Source organism: Apaloderma vittatum, unplaced genomic scaffold (genome assembly GCF_000703405.1).
Source record: "Apaloderma vittatum isolate BGI_N311 unplaced genomic scaffold, ASM70340v1 scaffold2153, whole genome shotgun sequence".
Taxonomy (NCBI): Eukaryota; Metazoa; Chordata; class Aves; order Trogoniformes; family Trogonidae; genus Apaloderma; species Apaloderma vittatum.
Genome location: NW_009708406.1, coordinates 1 through 18,676, shown reverse-complemented (window position 1 = coordinate 18,676; position 18,676 = coordinate 1). Strand labels below are relative to the sequence as shown.

At 39.2% G+C, this 18,676-nt stretch overlaps 1 protein-coding gene across 1 annotated transcript in view; it reads right to left on the bottom strand.

Moving 5' to 3' along the window:
• The window catches only part of TRIO (trio Rho guanine nucleotide exchange factor), a gene marked incomplete at its 5' end in the record, with an annotated part of 134,475 nt that extends 119,332 nt beyond the window's left edge, over nt 1–15,143 (bottom strand). The window contains 4 exons of the mRNA XM_009866530.1: nt 6,118–6,309; nt 12,644–12,766; nt 14,298–14,385; nt 15,037–15,143. Of these exons, the coding sequence (XP_009864832.1) occupies nt 6,118–6,309; nt 12,644–12,766; nt 14,298–14,385; nt 15,037–15,143 (510 nt within the window). The remainder of the gene's footprint in view (nt 1–6,117; nt 6,310–12,643; nt 12,767–14,297; nt 14,386–15,036) is intronic.
• Between the last annotated feature and the right edge of the window lie 3,533 nt (nt 15,144–18,676).

The window sequence follows — 18,676 nt, the reverse complement described above, 5'->3', positions numbered from 1 at the left end:
AGTTAGAATAAAACCACCACAGATGAACAAAACTGTCAGGTTATTAAAACTTGATAGAAATGCACACAACCTACTGAGAGGAGTTTAATTCATAATACGTGGCAATAGCCAGCTGGCTTTTATACAGCTTTAAAACCAGAATGAGCACTGGATATACTGGAAATAACAAAAATTACCTTGTTTCCAGATACAAAACTAAGCATGAAGACAGTACAAGGTTGCACAGCACCCAGCAAAGCCAAAGAGCACAGCAAACACTGTACAGCAGGGGGTGAACAGAGACTGGAGCTTACCTATACATAGTCAGCAGTGCAGAACTACAGATTTTACAGTGCAATGATTTTCTGAGGTAATACATTATTCCATAAAAGAGCCTGGCAACAAAAATCCAGTGAGGGAAAAAAAAACACAACAAAAAAATCACCAATTTATCTTTAGAAAACAATTAACTTTCTCCTGGTGTGAACTTTGGAGTAACTTCCAGGCATGTTTTCTTCTATTATTTGTAAAAGAAGCTGCGTGAAGATCCCTAAACAAACCACCGAGTCCCGTGACCTCAGTAAGAACTTTATCCAGGGGCAAGACAGCTCTAGTGTACGGTGAGAAAACTGCATAAATAACTCAATCCAGTCACTGAAGGAGGCTCTTCAGCTCTTTTCATGTGCTCTTCATATCTTATCAGAATTAAAATTGGAGAGGGAAATCAAGCTCTGAATCCCTTACAGGCAATTGTTTCACCCAGTAGATTTTTTTTCTTGATCTAAATATAGCACAGACTAAGAAACATCTGCTTGAATGAGCCTGCATCCTGTGCTACCTCTTTCCTAAGTTGTTGGGAGCATGCCATTAGTCACTGAGATGGTATAATTTTAATTGTCTGCAACATCCTGGAAGTTTCAGTGTTTCCATCATGGGCTTCTATCCATTTAAGTCCCATCCCTCCAATGTCCTGAAAGACTGCAGCTAAAGAAGATCTTACTGTATTTTGCTGAATATAATCAGAGAAAAATTATTTTTGAGTAAATACTTTCCCAGGCACACAGAGTTATTTTATTGACGTAAAATAGCCACCGCACTCTTTCACAATTTATTTTATTTTTCATTTTTTGTCATAGTGGCCTCTCGATATGCAGTCAGCCTTCTCAGCAGGCTAAGACAAAGAAAGGCACACAGTTTCTGCATGTAAAAACTACTAATTCCTCTTTCTGCCCCCGCCCCCCAGCACAGTGTTGCAGTACATGTATTACCACAGGCACAGCTGTTGAAGGAGCCAAATGCTGCAACAGTAGTCCCTAACAAGTCAATCTGGGCACAGAGAGGGGCTAATGAATGTGTACAGTCTGGCTTTCAGGATGTGCAGTGGACAAAAACTGCATCTTTCTGAAAACAAAAACTGTAAGACGTTAAAACCTCCAGAGTTCATCTTTCAGGGTCTTTCAGTGACTTTTAAGATATTACATGCATGCATATTTTTTGAAAATTAGATACAATTATCTTTAAAAGTTTCAAATATCCCCATCTATTCTACAGTTACAACAGAATTAATTTTCTGTTCACAATAAGTTCATCCTTGAAGAAAAAAAAAGTTTTTCACATTTTCCTAAAATTACATCAACTATCCTCTTAGCGTTCATCCTATTTCTTAACTGAACAAGAAAGAAATGTCTATAATATGTTCAACATAGTGTAAAAGCCTATTTCTGCACCACTTCTCTTGAACACTTAATGCTATTTCAACAATGCTTGGACTTAAATTTGATCCTTTTTTTTTTCCCTAGCAAAGTAGCTACCAGTATCGAAAAACCCAAGAGAGAAAATCTGTGCTGGACAACTAGATTGCAGTCTTATCAAACCAGTAAACCACAAGACATTTGAGTGTGCTGCCACTGAATATATTCCTCTTATTTCAGTTTTAAAAACTCTCCTCCTCAACTCTCAAATTCAGAATGTGCAGCACACCAAAAGTACTGACCAGAGACTGCACTTTGCAATATTTTTCCAGACTCACCACACTGAGCACTGCTGTGCTGTAATGACATGATTAAAGTATCAGACAGCTTTCACATTTCAATGGGGGCATCTGAAAGCTGCTCTGCTCCTCACAGAGGAGAGAGCAGCTTTATCACAACATCCAAATTTAACCTGTAGACTATTAGCACAGAATACTCAAATACTCAGGGGAGGGAGGCAACCAGACAAGCAGGTCTGTCACCTCAGGGTCCACCTGTGGATGAAACAAAAGAAAGGCTGTGCAAATGGACACCCTTTGGTATCAGGTAACGCAGAGGTGGGCATATTTCTGGCAGTGAGTTGTGAGATGAAGTGAGACTGTTATCAACAAGCTTTTCTGAATCAAACCCACAGCCTCATAGCTGGATGCAAATGAATCCGCAGCATTATGGCCAGAACAAGGTCTCCTCAGCCTTCCCGTGCACTAGCATCCTCAAAACAATGCCACCTTCCTTCAACAGCTTGTACAGGCTACTGTACCAGTACTTTTCTTCAGGAATAGCAAAGTTTTGTGTTTGAAATCTTAGCCAATTCCACTTCCCTTTTCTTTGTTTCAACCACAGCCTATTCTAGTGCAAAGTTTAGTTTGAGTAAGATTGGGAAAAAAAAGGAGACATCTTCTAGCAACACCATTAAGCATATTGTGTATACATAAAAAGCGCTCTGAGCCATTTTATAACCAACCTGTCAGAATACACGCAAAAGGTTATATGCAAAAAGCCAACAAGCTCTTAAGAGATCATTCTCTTCCATGTACAGTCAGCCTGATCTGTATTCCCACACTTGACTCCAGTTAGGAATCTCTCTGTTGCTCTGTTTTGGCACTACTACAAACACCTGTCTTGGCCGGGATTTCTGTCTTCCCACTCATAGATGCTGAGGGAGCCATTTCAGAGAGAGTGCGTGTGCACGTGTGTCTGTCTGTGTGTGTACGGAAAAATCTGAATTCACACCCAAATCCACTTGGTGATAGATTTCACAGAAAAGACTATCATGACTCTTGCTCCTATGTTCTGCACACAACCTCTTATGATAACCTTTTATTTAGGAAATGTATCTTTTATCCAGGCAATTTTGGCAACACCATTACGTAACATTCATTTCCAGCTTCCATGAATATATCCTTTTTTCCTTCAGTGAGAAACACGGTCTACTGAGGTTAGTCTTTGAGGAGTCTGAACTGTCTTCCCATGTCTTTTGGAGCTCTACCAGTTTGTAACCAGCCAGCTATTGAACTTCTGGAAATTTTAAAGTCAGCCAGCATTGCCACTGTGCATCGTAACAGGCTGCTGTGCACACACTACACAGCTGCTCTGTGCACAAGCAGAGCAACAGTCTGTTACTTCCAGGACATGTCAAGCCAATCTATCACTTTTGTGGCAAGCATGCTGCTTCTGAAAGCAGAAACTGTGCTGATTTACAGAGAACTCAGGGCTGACGCTTCTTAGGGAAGCTGGGAAAAGTTGCAGGTAAATTCTGTGTCAGGTACAAAGATTATGTAAAGCCATGGAGGAGAAGTAGTATAGGAACATTCTCACTCTCATCCACATGAGGAACATTCATTCAACACACAGCATTTCTTGGGAAAAAGAATAAAACACAACAAAACACCCTACTTAAAAAAAATAATTAAAAAATCAAGGGATTGGATGGATATCTGAGCCAGATTTCAAAGCCTCAAAACAGCCAACAACTCAGATTACCACCTTCTGCCAGCTCTGTGGCTCCCTCCAAACTGTCACATGGTTTAGGGTTTTTAGCCTTCATGCCTATTTTTCAGACCAGGAAAACGCAAAAAAGATGCAAGAAACAAAATTCACCCTGAATTCTAAAAGGGCACAATGCGTTGGCAGTGTTTTGTTTGTGATTTCTTTGGGTATTTTTGTGGGTTTTTTTAAACAACTGAAGCATCTCTTTCTGGTTCAACAACTAGCTTATCGTCCTACTACCTCAACTCCTCTCTTCACTAGCTAAGAACGCACCTTAATTTCTTCCCTCTATCATACAGCTGGCTGGTTATGTGCCTACAGGTATGCACTAATTTATTCTGCGACTTCCCACATCCTGCAGGAGAAATGCAATGACTTTCAGGTTTAGGGCATTTTTATCTTCCATCTGCTTTGTGATACCTTCTCAGCACTCCTCATGCCTGTTTGATAATAAACAACATCCTCTTGAAAACAGATCAGAATGCAGAAAGCACGGGACAGCTTTGAGCTTGCTATTTCTTTGCACTTAAACCAAAGGACTAGTCTACTAAATATGAACCACCTGCCTCACTCTCTCATCTGCATTTTTAAGTAGTATGCAAATAAATAAAATGATAGTCTTGCTTACATAAATAAGGACTCTTTCTGATTTCCCTTGCTTTATCAGGTATAAAGGTCAGCCACATGACAAAAAGAAAAAAATCAACACATGTACATCAGCCACAGTACCTTTTTCCCAAAGCCCAGGCCGCAAAGGGGCTGCCATAGTAACAGCTGTGTGCACTTACAGCGGCCCAATAATATCCATTTTCCCCAAGGAATAAATCAAGATACAGATTACCTAGGGGAGCAGTGGCAACATTCCAGCACATCTGGATCAGCCTCCCAGAATTACTCAACAGTGACTCACAGATCAGTCTGCCTTTCAGTTTTTTGGGAGGTGTTTTTTTTTAAAATCCTTTCTTTGCAAATCCTTTTACAGTCTCTATCTTTCAGCACTACAACCAACTCTATCCATTTAAACATCATTCCAGCTGCTTTTCTTGTTGCCAAGAAAAACAGGTAATGCAGAAATCTACAGAAACAATGAACACGTTTCAGCAGCTCACTGCTGCTGTGCTTCACAACAGGTAATGGAATGGCACTATATGCTTAAGAAAAGTAAAACAAAAAAGTTGCCCCCTAAGAACAGCTTACGATACAGCATTTATATTTTGTTTAAACAAGTGGAGTCCTGTGAGAATATCAGCAAGGAAGCGTCTACCAGAAAACTGATGGGGGAGCTATGTACTCACATCTAGAGCTAAAAAGTAATTCAATCCTGACTGCCTTCAAACACCAACTGTCTGGTGCATTTGTTTCAAGTGCAAAACAGATGTTTCACATACAAAAAACTCCCACCCTTATCCTCTACAAGGCTTTGCTGAAGATGCTCCTTTGAATACTGTACTTCCCTACTGAAGAAACCATTTCTCAATATAGGGTGAAGGGAAGACATACTCTGACATTCTGTGATCCAGTAGCTTTTCATATTTTCATCTAGTCTGAGCAGTGAGATTTCATATGAGCTCTAAAAAGAAAACAAGTAATCTACAGTTGTCAGAATTTGCCAAAACCTTTTACCAACCCCCTTCCTCAAAGTCCTTATTCTTGCTCTAGCCTATTCCACCCTCTCTCATGAGCTCATAAATTCATTATGACCTGTGGTCTGATTTGAAGAAAACTGATCTGGTTGAAAAGCATGTTTGGCTGAATTTTCTTTTGCTGGTGTATCAGTTCAACCTTCGAAGGAGACTAAAAATTGCAAACAGGAGGCAAAACATTGTCATTACCAGATAAGCTCTTTAGGTTGTGAAGAGCCTCAACATAAAAGATCAAAATGCAATGTGTAAAACAGAGAAAGAAAACAAGGTCTCTCTCTGGGCAGCAGGGTTGCCTTAAGTAGCCTTGTGCTTCTGTCATGCGTTTCAGTCTCCTGAACCATGTCAGTCTAATGACCTGTCTGACAACTCAGTTAACTGCATGGAGAGTTGGTCGGATAAAGAGAGGAAAAAACCAAAAACAAAAACAACAGAAGTGCACCATATCTCCCTCCTCCAATCCCGTCTTTTAGCTCTATCAGACCCCTGATCTGACCCTCCTGTGTTCCTCCAGAATGGACAAGCATGTGTACTTGCACAACAAAGGAGTTAGAAGCTGCCTGTGAAAGTGAAATAACCAACTAAATAGATAAATCCATAAAAAAACAACCACCCTTCCCCAGTCTGCTGTGAATTACAAACCAAAACTCATCATACAATAGGGGTTTCATGAATTCCTATGGCAAGGTTCAAGCAGTGACTAGACAATATTGGTTTTAAGGCTTAAAGTTATGATCATGACTTAGCAGCAGTTTTACCTCTTTAACATGCGTGTGGAAGGACACAGACATGTCCAGCAGGATCTTGCGTTGTTCCACACGCCTGACAAAATCCTGTATCCGGTCTTCGAGCTGATGAGCAGCTTGATAAATTTCCTCAGGGTCACACTCCCCAGTCTGAGCGAGCTGTTCAGCTGCTTCTAGGAGCTTATCTGCGTTGGTATACGTGTTCTGTAAAGAAATAAGTCAGTTTCACAGGATTAAATGAAAGAAAATTCAGACAGTATATTTTAAAGCCATTCCACTAATGAAAGAAAAGGGATGAAAAGGTCTTTGGAATGTATTTTTCCTTCTCCTCTTTTTTTAAAGTAGTATAATCTCACAAAAGATTTTGTTCTATTTCTAGAAACTTTTTTGTTTAGCTGTGAATGAATTCATTCCTTGGCTCTTTATTTTTGTCTATTTGAATGTCTCCTTGATCCATAACTTTGGAGTCTGTTTATTCTCCCTTGCAATCAGTATTTGATATTTGCAGCTAGAATAAAGATCAGTCTTGCAAACTGGTCTGCTTCAATATCGGAAAAACCACTGCAGTCATGGCCAGAAGACTTTTCAAATGTGTATTACTAGAGGTGAGAAAGTCCTAGTTGCTGGCAGAGAGGTTCAACATCAAATCCACACATCCAGCAGGTAGGTGGAAAGTGACCAAGCACAGGAGAAAATTTCTCTCCATCCTTACAGAAGTGAGGTATCCAAAATTCACATGTCAAATGGATCATCATTTGCGAAACAGCAGCAACAGAGGAAGATTTAGAAGTCAGCTATGGCTGAGTGTCGCAGTGGAATACTGTCCCAATATGCTACAGAATTAACAAATGCAGATCAGCAGTCCTACAAAATACTTGGGTCAAAGCAGAACACAGAATAGAAGTCTGATACTTGATGTGCTGAGAGTGTTATGGTTCAGGGAAGAAAGAGATGTTTAACAACGCTTAAAGCTTAGAACTTGCCACCTGCATCTGTATCTTTCTCATTAATTCAGAACAGGACTGATTCCAAATATTTGCTATAATTTGGGTACTCCTTTTGAGCCTAACCTTGGATTTTCATTTTCCTTAGAATGCTTCTCATAATAGACTCATCAAGAAAGCATAGAAGGATGTTAACTTCTGGACAAAACAGATTGAAGCCCAGTCTACAGTAAAGCAGCTTTGCTTATGTCACCACACCAGGTTTCCTAACAAGCTTGCACCATAGACTATGAAAAAATAATTTTTGACAATATAAACTACATCTTTCTCTTCTCCTTCTGCCCTTCCATCTCCTCCCAATCTCAATTACATCAGATAAAACCACTGCTTGCCAAGAAAAATTAAGCCTACGCAAATACGCTTTTCTTTACCATAAATATAGTATCACACCTCTAGCTAACATTACAATATCCACAACAGTTAAATCCAAGCCCAGTCCTAAAACGCAACTAAGAGGCAGGAAATAAGAGCTCTCCTCCAGGGTCCCAAGCAAATCACCAGGCAAGCCCAGGACAGATTACATGACTCACTGAAGCTTTTGTGTATTTGGAGGGGGGTTTCCCCTCCATTTATTACAATCTCCTTATGTACAGATTTAAATTTATGCTGCTGCTTGGTTTTGACTACTTGCATTTTAGCCCTTCCTTAACCTTCAGCTTTTTAATTGCACAGAAAGGTAGAGACCTCCCTCCCCAGTTTCCCTAGGAAATCCTGCAGAGATGAACACAACCCTACCCTTTCCAGAGGGGACCACACTACTCAATGATACAGATCACTGGCTCAGGCTGCGCTGGCCCAGAACATACTCTGATCTCTCTTTTGGTGTTTTGACTTCCAGGGTCGAAGCTCACAAGTGTTCAAGGGGCAAGCTTGAAGAGCCTTAAGGCGTTCCTCAAACAACAACTACTTCATCAGCCCAGAGGGCCACACCCAGCTGCAGATGGCTGAACCAGAAGTTTCCCATTTTAATGAAAACTTTATCTTACATGTGAAGCATTGTTTACGAATTCCAGCACTGTCTTCCCCATAACGCAGGCCCAGGCACATCAGACTCCTCTTTCTGTAAACTGCCGGTACTCAGAAACAGATCACAACCTAGATGCTGCTTCAAAAAGGGTTGCAATTCTTAAATCTTAACAGCAGACACATGCCTTATTCCTAAAAATTTCTCCTCCAAGTAAAGCTGAAATATAATATATAATTATTTATCTTGGTAGACAACAACTGCCCTTTGGAATAGAAATCACAACAAATAGGTGTGCTGTACTAACTACTGTATTTCCCAACTTTCTGCTTACTTCTAAACAATGTGCAGAGGGGAAAAAAAGTCGCAATGTGAAGATTTTGCAAATTCTGGTCCCAAGGGACAGCTGCCAGCTAGAAAACAAAAGGTTAGGCAGAAAGAGTAGTTCTCCCTTGAAGCTGCTTATGCCAGTTTCCTAAATGGACAAAGGAGCCTTCATGGTCACAAATTCAACAGTTTTGAAATAGATTAAAAAATTCCTCAGAATATGTCCATTAATACATCATCCCCAAATCCCAGGGGAAAATAATCAGCCTGGTAAGAGCTTTAAGAAGTCTTCTTGCTTTAAGAAGTTCTCTAGTCCATTCCTCTGTGTCTGAAGGCACAGTCAGCTACATATATCTTTAATAGGCATTCTACTCTAAAATGCTGGAAGATTCTCCATAATGGTGAGTTAACCACCCTCCCCAACAACATATCCCATTGCTTCCCTAGTCCTCCTGTTGAGAAACCTTCTCTACACATTCTTCAGAAAAAATAAACACCCTATTTTCAGAAAGCATATGAAGTGACACATCATAGAAATGTCAAAGGTTAAATCTAAAAGACTCATGCAGAAATGAGTACAATAAATACAGCAACAGAAGTGAGTAAATATATGGACTACATTTCATGCAAACTGAGTTTATCGTGCTGCCAAGTGTGAAGAGAGACACACACATGGATGGAGGGAGATTAACAGCGGTACACAAATCATTAAAGGTGGATTAAGATACTCTTTAATTAAGATACTCTTTAAATACAGTGGACACTATCACGTTTAAGGATCAGGCAGCACAAACAAAAGTACTTTTCATCTAAGGAGCAACTAAACTGCTTAACTCATTGCTACAGGATCTGGCATATATTACAACAGCATAAATGGGTTCAAAAAGTAGCTAGCCCAAATAGGAGAAGGAAAGCCTATCAGTGACTATTAAACACTGGTTCTGATGTATCCTTCAGTTCTAGACATCAAATATGCCCAGACAACTGGGAAGGTAAAGGTAACTTTTTAAGCATACAGTCCTAATTCTTTATGCATCTGGTGATGGCTACAAGATAATGCAAGACATGGGTCTTTAGTTTGATGTATTACAGCCATTCATTGGTAAATTTAATAACCAGTTCAAATACACAATTTTTTTTTGTAATCCTAAAGGAGATGGGAATTGGTTGTGGTGGTAGGGAAATGATAAGTGTATTCAGACAAGGTTTGGAAGAATCTTTCTTGTGCATCTCTTGCATCAGGAGGAGTTGAGTTCTTTACTCAGAAGCAATCTGCACATAGAGAAAACTTACCTGTGAAAAAAGGTCCCACTAATTAATTCCTGCCATACACCTTTCATGTTTTTTGAGCATAGACTACTGTCAAAAAGCAGACATCAAATCATAGCTGAACCAGGAGAAGCTGACTTCAAATTTCATACAAAACTGCACGGGGAAGTACAACCATACTATTGATCTGTATCCAGGGCTTCTGAGCTGAAAATCTGTGCCCATAAGTGATCAGTTCTGTCAAAATTTGAGGTCTTGACACTTTGACTAAATGCTTTAATGGATACAGAGATGATCAAGGGGAGAAGAGAAAAAGAATGAAAAAGAAGTAGAAAGTGAACTGCACAGGCTCCATAAGAAAAGAGCAACACAATTTTATAACAGTGGGTGCAAGTCAAAGCGTGTATGTGTAGCGTGAATGTCAATCCATCACAATATAGGGAGGATTATTAGTCAGCTCAGTTTTGACTATATCTAGTATTCCTGTAGAGGTAACAAAATGACAAATAAAAATAAACAAGACTTCACTGCACACTAATTGTAAAGTGAATAATTTGTGAGCCCACAGCCCATTGACTCTGAAACATCTATTTGACAACGCTTATTTTAACATCTCTTTCAATGGTGCCGAGGAACTGGCACCTCATTCACATTAAAAAAGAATGATGGAGGAAGCAGAAGGAAATAAAAAATAATAATTCCTGTTCCCCTCAAAATCAGGAGTTAGCCTTCAACTGGAAACATTTCAACATTACTGGTGGCTCCCTGCATTTGATAAAATATTGACACGCCACAGAAAGTTCACTTGACGCTGCCTCCTCCCAACTTGCGACTAGAGTTGACTGAAAAGCCCTGATTATGCCTGTGGTTCTATTAAAAAAAAAAAAAGGAAACAAAACAATATACAACAACAAAACCCCAAAGCATAGTAGAGACCTGGACCAACCAGAAGTGTAGGTAGAGAATAAACCAGCTGAAAGTTATTCATGCTTTAGCAAGGACTGCAGACTGCTGTCTTCTACTCAAACATATTCTTCCTTGAAAACACCAACAACAGGAATGCTTTTTGGGGCCTGCTATATTTGGTTTCAGAACAAGTAAGAGGAACAACACAAAGGGTGTGCCTCTCTTGGCAGCCACTATGCATTCAAGAATTAGATGAAAAAAAAAACACAACTTATTAGATCATTTTGTCCATTCTTCTGTCCATGGAAGATACTTCCCTGTGGGATATTTAAGTTCTTTGACCAGTCTTAAGTTTTTCAGTATCTCCAAAAATAGACATTCCATCCATCCCCTAAAAAGATTATTTTAAACTCTAGTAACATTCAGCTTTAGGAAGTTATTTACTAAGGATTTGCTTTACAACTCTCTGAAGTATAATGCAGATTAATAAGATACTTTTTTAACAGTTTGCATCCCACTAACAGTTCTACACACTTCATCCCCTTTGGTTAGTCAAATATTTTTTCTTTTTTGCTTAAATAACACAGTATTAAGTATGAGATCATTTAGATTGTGCTAAGTGTCTTACAGAAACAGATTCTTGCTTGTCTGACCTAGAAAAGTAAGTATTTCCACATGAAAAATATTACAGATGTTACTAAAAATGAAGTATTAGGCATGTATATGGAAAATCCAGCATGTATATATACACACCAAACTAATAACCCTTATTATTATGGAAAATTTTATAGGAAGTAAATATTGAGGAAGTTTTCTGATCCTATCCAAGTCCTCAGTCACTGGAGTGCTCTAAGACCATATTTACAAAAAGATTTTATTAAGAACTTAGTCATGCATTAAACAGGCACCCTTTGAACACATCCCTGATGCATCCACCATAGCGGATGTCATTGCTGAGCTCCTGTATGTCACTTCCAAATTTTCTAATAACGTGTCTTCTGTTTTGACTGAAGGATCACTGTATCAACCCTACCTTAATGAGATTCTTCTTGAGGAATCTTAGAAATGTTTACTCTCATCAGTCATTAAGACTGGACAGATAGTGCATGTTACTAATGGGGACGATTCTGACCTTCAGTTTCTCATGGGTTTTATTCACCTCTAGTCCCCTTTTTGTAACTGCCACCGAAACTAGATTCTTATTATGCTCCCTGTATTCCTTAGTATCTCTATCTCTTTCAGCCTGACTCTTTCACAGGAAAGTGTTTTCCAGTTAAGGCTAAATGGAAAAAGCGTTGGTATCGGTGATTCAGAACAAGAGGGCATAGGCAAACTCAGTTTTATTTAAAAAATATTCACCTCTAGTCCCCTTTTTGTAACTGCCACCGAAACTAGATTCTTATTATGCTCCCTGTATTCCTTAGTATCTCTATCTCTTTCAGCCTGACTCTTTCACAGGAAAGTGTTTTCCAGTTAAGGCTAAATGGAAAAAGCGTTGGTATCGGTGATTCAGAACAAGAGGGCATAGGCAAACTCAGTTTTATTTAAAAAAACCCCACCCACCAAAGCCAGGCTGGTGGCCAGCTTGCTGGCCCATGTGATTTCTTAGGAGCTTTCCCCTCATCAGACCACTCTACCCATGTGGGAGCTCCCCATGGGCTTTCAATTCATCTCCATCCTCTCTTACAGGCTGCACAAAAGTTTAAACCCTAGAAGCCCATGGATTTAAGTTACTTAGAAAGAAGCGCTTTCATTTCTTCTGTGAGTCAACATTTGAAAATATGCTTTTGAAAAGAAAAATAATGATAAATAGTAACAGCAGCAGCAGTTCTGGTGGGCTTCAAGGCTCCCACTCTCTGTAGGACTGTCAAAGTTGGTCTTTTTCTTACTGAAGCTGTAGCACAAAGGAGAAATGAAATAAAAGCTTGCAAGAATATCAAAATAGTCCACTGCTGCAACTGAATGCTTTGTAGTTGAGCTCCCTCTGTCCAGCCCTTCAGTGCCAAAGCAGGATTTTTTTCATATATTTCCATGATAAATATACAGTCCTTCATGTGATTGTTTTTACCTGTGCAACCTCTTCAAAGTCTTCATGGCGTTTCTGCAAAGCTCTAGCCCGATGCAAGGATTTTCCCACTCCAGTGTGTTTGCTAAGGAAAGCTTCTCCATGGTTTTCAATCCAATCCAACACCTATAGTACAGAAAAAGTCACACAAAAACTCTGAGTGGACGTACCACGTGTTGCAACAAAGAGACAATTATTCAAGAAACTAAAAGCTGAAAAGGGACTGCTTCTAAGGAACTCTGCTGCTGGATAAAAAAATGGTATTGCCATTGAAGGGCATTAATTACATTTCATTAACTTTTCTCAAGACAATAACTAGCTCAAACTAGCTAAATCATATGATTTAAGATTGTATGTTTATTTTGAAGCCTACCAAGGACAACCTCATTTCTACACATTCATCAATTTGACAGTAATCTGATCCAAGTGGCTAGACCCGTTGTGAGGGTCCCTGTAATCCGTTCATGCCTTCAGCTGACATTTTTTTGTAACGTAACACTAATGGAGTTTGCACATTCCCCAACAATGCTGGTGAATAACACAGTGCAGTTTTATTTTAGGTGAGAAGACACTTCTCCTGTTATGTATTATTACATCAAGAAAAAAGATTCAGTAGTAGAATTTTTAACTGACACAAGAAAATTCACTTGAAATCATGATGAGATTAATGACAATGTCTGCATTCAGAATATATGAAGGATTTTGCCCCAATTTTGAAGCATGGTCTCAAAACATCAGATAGATATAACTGCATATAGTAAATTTGATAACAAAAGAGGTGAGGAATGAAAGACATTTTAAGGACAGTAAAGCTTCTACCACAATGACTTGGCTGACAGCTTTATAAATAGTAACAGCTATACATGTAATTAGTTCCTGCCAGTTAACACAAAGGATTACTGCACACATACCAAGTTTCTGATGAGTGAATGAACAAAAACATCTGGTCTCTTTCCAGACTAACACTTCTTAGCCACATCTTCATTCATTCATCAGCTAGTGTGCATACAGTATTTAATTCTTTGGAAGACACTCAGAAGTTGAAGAATGCTGATCAGAATTAAAGGCAACTACATATAAGTAATTTTCTTAAGTCAGCTAACCTTTTTTAGACAGTATTTATGTAGTGGTGTGGGATACTTTACCTAACATTTATCTCCAGTGTTCTTTTTTCTTTAAAATCTTAGTATTTTGTTTCAGTTTGAATATACCTGCCAAAAAAATGAACTTTATCTCTCCTTATCTACTAGTGTCCTTTACTGGGATTCCTGAAGTTAGCTGAGTGAGATTTTTTCCCCTCTTCCTGTACTGAAAGCATTAGACTCAATGTAACTAAAGACTTTTTTTTCGCCTCTCTCTTTTCTTCCTCTTCCAAACAGACTTGAGAACCATTCCTGCAACATCACTTATGGCTTCACTAAATACACATGTAATCCCACACATTATTTCCACACAAAATATCCATGCTTTCTTGAGTAGAAAAATGAAACCATCTGGTGTGATTTTTTCATTTATCTGGACTGTTACAGTATTTTTTTGAGGTTTGCAAACTCTCTCCTACTGGACATCTTCAAAAGAACAAACAATCCCATAACACCACATAACACAGCCATCTCAAATCACCAGCACTTCACTAAATCTCCATCCTTCAACTTACGAAATGTTTGTTTCTCCTAGTGAGTATTGCCAAAAGCATATTATTGTGGTTTAGGTCAACGTAAGTCAAACTCTCTCCTACTGGACATCTTCAAAAGAACAAACAATCCCATAACACCACATAACACAGCCATCTCAAATCACCAGCACTTCACTAACTCTCCATCCTTCAACTTACGAAATGTTTGTTTCATTTCATGAAAACGTAAGTTTTCATTTGCTTCTTTCCAGGGAAATTATCGATCAGAGAAAGTAGAGTGATGAGCCAAACACGATCCCAGTTATATTACCAACGCTTTTCACTAGTTTCAGAAGACTACTCTGGTATTCTCATTAGAAAAAGAGTTAAAAAGAGACATGGTTTGGATGAGAGAATTAGACTGAACTCTGGAGACTACTAAGAGTTACAAGCTAACAAATGTTAGTTATAGTTAATAGCAAAATCTCTCCCAGAATCCATGGGATGAAATGCAGAAAACAGCCCAGGGAGAATATTTGCTCCAAGCAATGCTTAGTAATGTCTCAAGAGAAGAAATTGTCATAGAAATCCAGTACACAAATCATGACATCAACGAGTCAACTAAAGAAACATTGCTGCCTTTAAGTGAAACCAGTACAAATATCGGTCGTCTTAGTGCTCAGTCTTCTTACCTTGATTCTTAACAAAACTGAGGAAGCCCTCTTTATTTGGAAATTTCACAGTATGTAAAGGCAGAGTCAAAATTAAGGTATGCTCTTACTCATCAATGAGAACTTTTGCATACCATTTCAACGAAAGGGCAATACCACTAGCTGGCACTGATACTAGCCACTTAGCAGTCTTAATTGATGCATTTTCTTCTTCTTTCTGGGAGAAGCAAGAGTTACAGAAACTATCATACCAACACACTGAGGACTCTTCTATCAATACTGCAATCATATGGAATTCATGCCAGTGGTTCAGTAATACAGAGGAATTTTAGAGGCTCTATACTCGTCAGTGAAAGAGGGAATAACATTATCCTCCACTGCAGCAAGTTGCTTCAGCAGTGCAATTAAACTCTCAACTGCAGTCTCAGCAGAACTGTCATTATGCCCTATACAGGATCTAGAAGAATGCTTGCTTTTCTAGCACCTACACTGAACATATGATAGAAGAAACTACTACAGAAAGATAGACTCATTTTCACAAACTGAATGATCATGACTAGAAAATACTTATTCTGCATATGCTGCTTGCAGAAATAAACAATCTGGTATTTTGCAGATTTAGCAAGTTCATATTTACCATGTTATTATCCAGTCCACGCCCCCCACCCTTTCACCTACTTCGCACAGAGTTATTTTTCTGCTCTCTCCAACCACTTACTTGGTGCTGACATAACATTCAGTAGGGGAAGATGAAAATCTCTTCATTTCTAATCTTCAGATAGTTAAAATGTGGAAATGCTCTCGCCCCAAAAGAACCACTTCACACTGGAACCACCTCCAAAAGCCACAAGGGAATCACCCAGTGAACTCAGTATTATGTTGGTTCTGAGCAAGTAGGAAACATTCTTGGCCCGCCCTTCATTAGAGAAAGGCTGAAACAAGTGACTGTTAGAACAAAAACTCAGACGGAGTCTTTGAGGAAGGCAGGTCAAGGAACGAGAAGAAGCAAATTTATCCAGAATGGACAAGAGAAGACAGTTGAGGTCAGTAAAACCCAATGAATGTGCATTTTGGAAAAAAACCCTACTACAAGTACATTTTACTGATCTCTGGCTTGCAAGCCAAGAGGAGTGTTTTTCAGGCCCTAAAAGTTTCACTGCACAAGTGTCGCGGTCTCACTCTGCCACAAACATTATGTTCAGTTTTGACCTCCTGTGGCCTAGCAGCACAAAGCCCACGCGGCTGTTGCAAGTCTGCTTTATTGCTTCATATCAGAATCATCAGGGCCAGCTCCTTTCCTTAGGTGAAAGGCTGGCAAATATTATCCATTTGGTAAGCTCATTAATTCTAAAGCATAAAATTACACTTTTATTAGAGTTTTTTCCATTAGAAGGACTATTTTTAAAAACTGAGTGCAACAGCTAATGACCTAACTTTTTTTTTTTTAATTAAAACAGCCTCTTTTTTGGTGTTAACATACAACCTAGCCAGGAACTACATCTCCTGTTACGTTTCTGCCATCTAAGGTCAAACACAGAATTCCGACGAGCTTAAGACTGCCACAGGTTTCCACATATCAAATTTCAGATTTGCTCTAATTCACAACTTATCTACTGTTTTTAATATCTCATGTGCTACTTTCTCTACCACTTGCTCCAAGAAATTAGCAGATGATTCTTGTGTGGAAACAGCTAGCACCAAGTTTGGTTTGGTTTTCTTTTGCAAGAAAAAAGAAACTTTATTATTCAAGATCAGTTTTTTCTCTGATGGATTTTCAAAGGTGAGGGAGCTACAATCTGCCAAATTAAGACTATTCCAGGGAAACACCATTATGTCCTTGCTATTTGTCTGGGATGGATTTTGAATTGTCATTATCTTACAGCGTGATCTGCACTGAAACATAAATATGAAGAGCTGTATTATGAGAGGGAACACAAATTGCCATTTACATTGTGATTCATAAGGCAATGTCCAAAACAAAACAGTATCTAAAACTTAAAGTAACATAACAAAGAGCTGTACTTTCACATGGAACATATGGCGAGGGGCTTTTTAGGATGTCGGGCAGTGATAGGACTAGAGAGAATGGATTAAAGCTAGAGATGGATCGGTTCAGATTGGACGTCAGGAAGAAGTTCTTCCCCATGAGGGTGGTGAGACACTGGCACAGGTTGCCCCCATGAGGGTGGTGAGACACTGGAACAGGTTGCCCAGAGAGGTGGTGGAAGCCCCATCCCTGGAAGTTTTTAAGGCTGGATGGGGCTCTGGGCAGCCTGATCTAGTGGGGGATGTCCCTACCCATGGCGGGGGGGTTGGAACTGGATGATCTTTAAGGTCACTTCCAACCTTGACAATTCTATGATTGTATGATTCTATGAATTCAGAAGCCTCCAACATGGGTGCTAACAGGGATGTTAACAGGGATAAACTGAAGGACAATCCAGTCTCTGGCAGTGATAACTACTGCATATTAAGGGAAGGGTTTCGGAACATGGCAACCAGGGGCTGCAGCTCTCTACATAAAATCTAGTTTGAAATCCAAAATAGTTGATAAAGATGTGCAATAGCATCAAAGGCTGCTGTCAGGATATCTTGGTATCTTAATGCAAGATCCATTTTGCAAAGCATATAGAGAAAACAGAAGCATAAAGAGGAAGAAAGAAATTTCTCCAACCAGCAGGTAAGGCATGTACTGAGTAATGACCCTAGATGGACTAACCCTCTTGAGCCAAGTGGTTCAATATGGAAAACTTCTTGTATACTCACAACCTACATACGTGATTTGGATAACATATTCTGTTATTCTGAAGTATCACCAGTTCTATGAATTCACAGGTCTCACAGAGAGAAGGAAAATACAGCTTCTTTCTGAAGAATCTAGTGGTTACCCTGAAATGACTTGAGTCCAGTTCAAAGTACAAAGCAGTCTCAGAGCTAAGTCCTCCACTCTGAGAGCCACAACTTAAGAAGGAGCAGAAAAGGACAATTTCCTACAAACAGACTCTTTGTAGTATTTAATGAACACCTTCCCCCATGAAACAAACTGCCCGCAACCTGGCCTACAGGCCTGAAACTTGAATTATGTATCTGGCAAACAACCTCAAGAGATCATGTGGCCTATGGTGCCCTAAGTAGGTCCTGCTTGAATTCACAACAGAGGAGAAATTTCCAGGATCCAACTCGTACCTGTTGGCACTAGGCTACCATTGAGAGACCTATATTTTCCCTATGAGAGGCAAACCACTGTGCTAATTTCAGTTTCTGCAGATTGCTTAAGTAGCTTTTTAAGTTTAAGAGGCAATTTATTTGTGGACTGTGCTTCATCTGTTTTGACAAGTGCCCTTCACCGACCACTCATGCAAGTACCAGCACTGGAGCCTCCTGACTACCTACTATTCATGTACTAATCCTGACGAAGAGCCTTTAGGATTTACACAACAGCATAACAGTGTTTCCAGTTTGTTCTCTATGCCCTTCCTGATGATTTGTAACATTGACTCTACTTTCTTTTACTTTTTTTGTCAGCTAACATTTTTCACGGCTTTCTGCATCTTTTTTCTTACCTGAGTGTTGAAAAACTGGATAATTGCCTGCCTTTTATGTAGTAAGAGTCTTTTTACATCAAAAATTAAGTAAAAATGTTTTCATAATTGTATACTTAATTTACTGCTTAAAAAAATGTTTTCATAATTGTATACTTAATTTATTGCTTAAGTATTTTTCCTGGGTTTGAGCTAAAACCCAGTCCTA